Source organism: Zalophus californianus, chromosome 6 (genome assembly GCF_009762305.2).
Source record: "Zalophus californianus isolate mZalCal1 chromosome 6, mZalCal1.pri.v2, whole genome shotgun sequence".
Classification (NCBI taxonomy): domain Eukaryota; kingdom Metazoa; phylum Chordata; class Mammalia; order Carnivora; family Otariidae; genus Zalophus; species Zalophus californianus.
In genome coordinates this window covers 3,015,525-3,023,162 of record NC_045600.1, presented here as the reverse complement: position 1 = coordinate 3,023,162, position 7,638 = coordinate 3,015,525, and the positions used below count along the sequence as shown (strand labels likewise).

At 62.6% G+C, this 7,638-nt stretch overlaps 1 protein-coding gene across 2 annotated transcripts; it reads right to left on the bottom strand.

The window, feature by feature from the left end:
* Window positions 1-691: 691 nt before the first annotated feature.
* Window positions 692-4,996, bottom strand: ANKRD9 (ankyrin repeat domain 9). 2 transcript variants are annotated; one of them, XM_027572058.2, is made up of 3 exons: window positions 4,736-4,996; window positions 2,294-2,372; window positions 692-1,814 (listed from the first exon to the last, which is right to left on the bottom strand). In XM_027572058.2, the coding sequence occupies exon 3, from the start codon at window positions 1,756-1,758 to the stop codon at window positions 808-810; it is 951 nt and encodes a 316-aa protein (XP_027427859.1). In that variant the 5' UTR covers window positions 1,759-1,814; window positions 2,294-2,372; window positions 4,736-4,996; the 3' UTR covers window positions 692-807. The 2 variants fall into 2 exon arrangements, with proteins under 2 accessions (XP_027427859.1, XP_027427858.1); XM_027572057.2 differs by lacking the exon at window positions 4,736-4,996 and adding an exon at window positions 3,315-3,522.
* Between the last annotated feature and the right edge of the window lie 2,642 nt (window positions 4,997-7,638).

The window sequence follows — 7,638 nt, the reverse complement described above, 5'->3', positions numbered from 1 at the left end:
ACACGGGGGGCCCACACCCAGGGCTGGACGGTGGTCAGGACACCATATCCCAGCTGACAGGGTGGAGCAAGGGGCCAGGGGTTTCACAGCAGGGATGAGAAAAGCAAGAGCCCCAGGACTAGGTGCCTGCTACTAGTCAGGAAAGAGCAAAAGGAGTGACAGAGACAAGCCCAAGCTGGGATACACCAGTATTGGCGGGGGTGGCACAAGGATGCCCACGGAGGGGCAGGGGGCCAGCTGGGGATGGGAAGAGCCCGGGGGCACCAGCACAGCAGGCCTTCCCGCCCTCCTCTGCCCCACAGAGGAATGTGCAAGGGCCCCACGTGCCTAGTGCACAGAGGAACTCCTCCTAGGGTTTCACAGGACCTGCTCTCTCAGCCTCTGCACATGGCTGTGTGCGCACTTAGGCCCGTCAGTCCACACCCCCTGCCCCGGCCCAATTCCTGTGCTCAGCTCAGTTGTCACTCCCTCTGGGACACGTAGTCCTGGAGGCTCTAGATCAAGACGGGAGGCTGGCCCTCACTGACCTCGGTGGCTGGGAAGCTAGGGGAGGGGAGGGCCTGACTCTAGAGAGTCGCATGACCCCTAAACCCTTGCAAAAAGGGGAGGGAAGCGGGGAGCTGAGCTCAGCCAGACCCAGGAAACCTGCAGCTGGGGGCCCACCTGCCCAGCCCACAATGCGCGCCACATACGAAGCAGAGACTCTCCTGTACAGAGATCAATATATGTAAAGTGCTGGGTACAACGCTCTGAAAAATAGATTTTCCAAAAATCCAGCGCCCAGGGGGAGCCCCCCCCCCCCAGGGTCTAGCCCTTGCCCGTGAGGTCCAGCGGCTGCAGGAAGGGCGGCAGCGGCAGCTCGTCCAGGGCCTCGGGGAAGCGTCCAGGCGAGATGGCGGTGACCAGCACCTGCATAGCGCGCACGAAGAGCGAGGGCGGCGCTAGGCCCGCCAGCCACTGGAACTTGTCCTCACCCAGTAGCCGCTGCCAGCGCGGCCGGTCGCCCAGCAGCTCTCGGCGGGCGGGACCGGCGGCGCCGGCGGGCGCGTACAGCGCCAGCAGGTCGAGCAGCAGCAGGCGGCGCTGGCGTGGCTCCCCGGGAGCGGTGGGCGCCCCGGAGGCGTGGCTGGTGGCCCCGGCGTCGCGGCCCAGCTGGCGCAGCAGCAGCTCCAGCGGCGTCAGGCCGCCGCCGTCGTGCAGGCCGGGCGACGCGCCGTGGCCGAGCAGCAGGAAGAGGCACTCGGGGCGCGCCAGCTCGCAGGCCACGTGCAGCGCCGTGCCACCGCCCTCCACGCGGCTGCAGCCGCGCCGGTCGAGCACGCGCGCGCGCTCCTCGGGCGGGAAGTCGCGCACGGTGCGCAGAATGCGGCGCAGGATGCCCACGCGGTTGTAGCGCACGGCCAGCGCCACGTGCGGTCCCGGCGCCGCGCAGCAGCGGAAGCCGGCGCTGGGCGGCGCGAGCGCGCGGCGCGGGAACGTGGCCAGCAGGTAGTGCGCGTACGCCTGGTGGTCGTGCACGAGCGCGTAGAGAAGCGCCTCGGAGGGCGAGTAGGCGGCGGCGCGGCCACGCTCGTCCCAATGGAAGGCCTCGCTGGCGCGCATGTCCTCCAGCAGCCACACAGGCAGCAGGTCGCGAACGGCCTGGTAGAAGGCGAACGACGACTTGCGACACTGCTTCTGCGCCCGGGAGCGCGCCGCGCCCGCGCCCTCGGGCCCGCCGTCCGCGCTGCCCCCCGGCCGCCTTGCGTCCCAAGGCATGCTGGTGGCGGCGGGGCGCCTCCGAGCCTCACAGCATGGGCCTGGCGGCTGACCACCTGCGGGGAGGAGATCGCGGTGAGGCTCCGGTGAGGTTCCCACAGCCCCACCTGCCAGGGAGCTCCAGCTGCTCTCCACAGCTCCCTTCTCTCCTAGGCCCTGCACCACCTCCCACATTCTTGATCGAGCTGCACCTGATCTCCCAACCTTTTTGTGTCTTGTTCTCTGGCACCTCTGCTAGAGATGCTCTTCCCTGCCCCCTACCTCCACAGCCCCACCCACACTCAAGGCCACCCTGAAAACCAACCTCCCCCCTTCCTCCAGGGACCCGGTGACCTGGCTGACCAGGTACTTCCAACCCCAAACAGAAAAGACCGGTGGGGGGGGGGGTGGCAGGTAGTGGTAAAATGTTGTAATCCACATCTCCAGCAGGGCCAAGCCCCTCCTAACCATGACTCTATCCCTCTGACCTCTGACCAAAGATAGAGGCCCCTAGAGCCTCCCCCCATGCCAGGCAGGGTCAGAGTTCCAGACCTACCTGGTTCCTGGACAGCGATCACAGGAGATCACAGGACATGAGTGTTTCACTTTTCTTCTCTGAGCCTCAACTTCCTCATCTGTAAGAAAGGGGATGGGAGGAATGCACGCTGTGAGCCCCAGCAGAGTGAGATGGGGTGGATGATGTTTGCTGGATATCAGCAACCCTAGCTTCCAGCAACCTAGAAACGTGAGCACAACTCTTCACAGCAAATCCTCTCCAGGCCTGCTACTTCTCTTGATCTTCCCAACTACTAGATGAAGCAGGTACTGTCATCCCATTTCCAGCAAGGGGCAAGCCTGTCCAAGGTCAGTCAGCCGGTCATGGTACAGCCAGGCCTACAACCCAGATTTCGTCCCTCCCATTTTGGGCTCATTCCAGAAGTGGAGGGATCCCCGACCCACAGGGAGCCCAGCTTGATCCCTACCTGACCTTGCCCTCTGAGCCCCCAGCCCCAACCTGAGCCCTGGCCTCTGACCCCTGACCCTGGTCCAAGCTCCCCACTGCTTTCCCTCAAGGGTAAGCCCTTGGTCACAAGGGGGCTGGGTCAGCGGACAGGCCGCGTCCACACACACTGGGTAACTAAGTTACAGAGACGGGCACGGTGGGCGTGGGCTGCACCCACAGCGCTCTTCCGGTGGGGGCACCAAGACCGGAACAACCCCCCAAGCCTGGGACTCTGTGCCCCAGGTGTATGTACCCCGTGTTGATACCCGTGGGGCGCCAGGCGGGTTACGTAAAGTTGGGCCGCCCCACGTCACTGGGCAGCGAGTCACGGCCGCGGCTTCGTGAATGGGGGGTTGGGCCACCGAGGGCTGGGCTGTGTGCCCGGGGGCCAGCTCCTCCCCGTCCCCTCCCGGCGGCCGCGGGTCGCCTAGGGTGTTTGCCGACCGGTGGCCAGTGCAGTAAGAGCTGCACCTGCGTGTGCATGTGTCCAGGAAACACGAGGGGGCGGTGGCCAGGGGAGACCGCCCGGGGCGGGGGCTGCGCGCCGAGCGGGCCGGGGGAAGGGGGGACTCACCGTGGGGGGCGGCGGGGGCCGGGGACCTGACGTCCCAGTCCCCGCTGAGGTCCGGAGCGCGCACTGTTCCCCCGCGGGTAGGCGCGCAGGCGAAGGTCCCAAGACTGGCGGGCGTAAGGGAGCCGCCGCCGCCCGCGCCCGCCGCAGCCGCGGTCTGAGCCGCCGCGGCCGGAGAGCTGGGCGGCGGCGCCGGCGGCGGGCGGGCTGGCGGGCGGCGGGCGGCGCAGTGCGGCCCCGGCCCGGCAGGCCCGCGGGACCGTCCGCCGCCGCCATTGGCCCGCACTGCTGGACCCCGTCGCCGCTCATTGGTCGCTACGCTGCACCATTGTTACGTCACCAGCCGGTGGGCGGGGCGCCCGGCAGGACCCGCGGAAAAGTTGGGAGAAACTTGAGGGCGCGCGGGGGGCGGGGGGCGGGGGGCGGGGGGCGGGCGGACACGGGGCGGGGCTCCTGGAAAACCGGAGCCTCTAGAGAGGAAAGGCTCCCGGCGGCCGGGGCCCGGGAGGACGACTGGGGCCCACGCTCAGTGCGAGTCTGGGCGCGCGCGTAGGCGCCCCGGCTCCACGGACGGTGCCTTCTTCGTCACCCCAGGAGTCGTATTCCACCTACCCTTTGCACTGACCCTCTGTGACCTTGAGGGAGACCTCCGGGACTGCTTTCCCGGCTCTACATGGAGGGGTCAAGAGGCAGAGCTGTGACCCCTAAGGGCCGCAACCGCGTTCTGCCTGGCCAGGGTGGGGGCATCGGGAGCCTCGGCTCTAGGCTGACGTTCCCCGGGAACCGGTGAATGGATGCCGACAGCTATTTATGAGCGCGTTCTGCGTGCCAACCCTGTGCTAAACATAATTGATTTCACTTCATTTTCACAACCGGTAGTGGTGGGAATTATAACCCCCAATTCACAGGCCAGGAGACTGAGGCTCACGGGGAGGTGGCCTCCAAGTGAGGGGCAGCCAGCAGGGAAACCAGGTGCTTCCCCTACTTTTCTTCAGACATTTGTGGGGGATTGGGCCCCCGCTACCCCAGCCTCTTCACAAAGGGTCCAAGGTTTGGGGTGCCACACAGGCAGGTGCCCAAGGTCATTCTGATACCTCACCACATACCCCACCGAAGCCCTGCCCCACCTAGGCCCTCACAGGCCCGCACTGAAGCTCTCAGGGGGTCCATGGCCACCACCAGATTTAAAGAAACTAGGTCATTGGCCCCAGGGATCTGGGATCCACCTGCCTCACCTCAGCTCTCCCCTGCTGACCTCTGGGCCCCAGTTTCCCTGCATTTTGTCCTAGCTTTTTCCCATTCTGGCATCTCAGAGTATGACTGGGGGCGGGGACTGAATGGAGATCCTGGGGTTGACCATTGGCCTTTTGGAGCCCCCAGGCCCTGGGAGACATCCTAGGGAAGTGGTGCCTTAGGTCACCTACCTGGGGCTCAAGGCTCAAGCCTCCTTGCTTCCTTGTCCACATTCTTCCAGGGCTGGAGTTCCATCTCCGTGGCTGTCGCTGGAATGAGGATGTGAAGGCAGCGTAGGTGGGTGCCGGGGTGTGCAGCTGGACTCAGGGCAGGTCTCTCTCCACCTCTCCACGCCCCCCACCTCATTCTTCAATTTGCCCTCCTCACTGGGATTCCTAAAGGCATCTTTCTAAAAGTCCATCTGATCTCATTTCTCCACCACTTAGAAGCTCCCTGTGCCCACACGTTAACCAGAAAGACCACGTGGGGCAGAGGAAAGGCATTCCCGGTGAGCCACAGCTGGAGCAAAGGTCTGGGAGCAGCCGTGGGAGGCTGCAGAGATCTACTGGGAGGGGCTGGGCCTTGAGTGCTGGGGCAAGGAGCTCGGGTTTGTCCTGAGGATCTGGAAGTGAAGGCAGAAGGGGTTTGGAAGTCAGTTGGTTAGTGAAATATTTCAGGCATACAAAAATAATCATAATGAATGCCTGGTCCAGTTTAAGAAATAACAGGTGGATAAATCTGAAAGGCCCGCGTGACTGTCCTGCCCCCAGCCCAGCCCTGGGTCTTTCCCACGGTGGCTGCTAACATTGTAAGGCTGTCCGTCACGGCACCAGTCAGCCCTCCCTACCAGCGGCTTGCTTTCTTCTCCCAAGGTTCCTTTTAGACTCATCCTCAGGGCGACGTGCCGCTCTGGGTCGCTCTGGGTCGCTGAGGCATTTTCTGCTGGTGGGAGCTGTCCCCCTGTGCCTGGGCACGTGTGTGGTCTCCCAGCACTGCTAGCTGTGAACGTCCTGCCTGTGCCTACCTGGGGCCCATGCTGGGGCCCAGAGCCAGGGAGGAAGTGCCGAGGTAGGGTGTGACCCTCTGCCGCCCCTTCTTATGCCAGACTGCTTCAGGAACAGCGTGAACAGGGTGCAAAGGGGCGGCTTCCCTCAGGAAGGGAAGGATGGCCTTGAATGGGGGGAAGGGTGGTTGGAGCAGAAGGGAGTGGGCGGATGATGGAGAGACTGAGGAGGCCTGGGGTGGGGGGACTGCCTTCTTGGTATGGGGTTTGACTTTTGACCCTTTTGTGTTCCCTCTGGAACCCAACCCCCAACCTACTCCCCTCTTTCCTGGGGGAGCTTGTCCCACAGGGCATCTGGGTGTGCCCAGGCAGGGAGGTAGAGTCAGTGAGGGCCTTGGGAGCCCAGTTCAGGGTGTGTGCTACAGGTAGAGGGAGGAGGGCAGGGAGCTTCCCAGGGGAGGAGGCTGGTGCCAAACATTCTGGCTTCTAATCAGCTACTCACCAGCTGTGGGTACTTAGGCGGAGTAATTCCACCTCTTATCTGTGAAACGAATCAGGTGGATTTTCAGATCTCAGAAGGAAGGGCAGGATTGGGCAAGGCCAGTATGTGAAATGGCCAGGACCAGGAAAGAGGATGGGGACCTCCTACCCCCTGCCCCCACCTCACCTGGGTCCTGGACTTCACCTGGCTGTGCTGGGCCACAGCCCACCTGGCCTCCAAGGGCCCGTTCCATGGGTGCTCTCTCCTGCCCCTCCAGCTTCTCCCCTTGGACGGCTGGGCTTGTCCCCACTTGTACTCGAGTTCAAGCTCTCCCACAGAACTCTCCACGCCATCCAACCAGTCTTTCAAGGCTTGGCTTGAGATGCCAATACGGACCAAAGACAGGATAAAACCAAGGGAAGACAAGTGATATCCTGGGAACCAAAGAGTCCAACATGTGTAGTGAAAGACTGACACTCAGAAGGTGTAAACATCTCTGGCAATCCAGTGAGAAAGACTAACCCGGGAGGAAAATGGGCGAGGGGCATGAATAGGCAATTCACAAAGTGGCCAATAAACACATGAAGGTCTTTAGCCTTGTAAGGAATCAGCAAACATATAGCAGGGTGAAGAATCAGGCCCTCACTCTCAGGCAGAGGAAGGGAAGGCACCTCCGAGGGCCCCCCAGCAGAGAAGCAGCACTTGAGTCCAGCAATGGCGGGGGGGGGGGGTGGGCATCTCATCCCACATAAGTACTGGCCCACATGCCAACAAGTTCCATGTGGTTTCTGTTCATTTGCTTACTCCTTTCAAGTTTTATGAAAGAATTTAGACTGAATTTCATATCTTATGTCTCACTACTTCAGAATTCAGGTGACTACAGGCAACAAGGAGGTAGTGTGCCTGCTGCGTTTTTAACAGTGACAACCTGGAAACCACCTAGGTGACCGTCCAAAGGACAATGGCTATACAATAACCTGGATTCGCCCTCCCCAGCTCTGGTTTCTGCCGCACAGCAGCCGCTCCCTGTGCCCCTGCCGGGCTTGAGGAGGCTGTGGGAGCCTGAAGCTCTGGTTTCTGCCGCACAGCAGCCGCTCCCTGTGCCCCTGCCGGGCTTGAGGAGGCTGTGGGAGCCTGAAGCCCAGGGACCAACTCCCTTATATGCCCGAGACTGCGGTCTGCCCCCCAACCCTCCGCCCTCTGCCGCCTCCCCCTCTCCGTGAGACAGTTCCCATGGCATCCCTGGGTCCCTGTAGGACCTCTGGATCTGGCCGTGATGCATCTCGGGCGTTTTCATTAAATGAGCTGGTGAGTTCTCGTTTGGGCAGAGGCCAGTTGGAGGCAGGGCCCAACCCTTGAGAAAGTTCCGACTCTTGAGAGTATTTACCCGGGACAGTGCCTGTGGTCCCAGCATAACTGTAATGACTGATGCACATACCAGTGTTATGGGGCCACTGGCAAAAACACAGAGCCTGAGCTCCTCATCTGTCTCCTCAAGCGGAGAGAGGAGTGACCTCGGCCACAGACAGCCATCCTAAGGAGAAACCGAGCTCTCACAGGGCACAGCTATGCGTGGTACAGAGCTAGCCCCAACAACTGAGCTGCCAGGA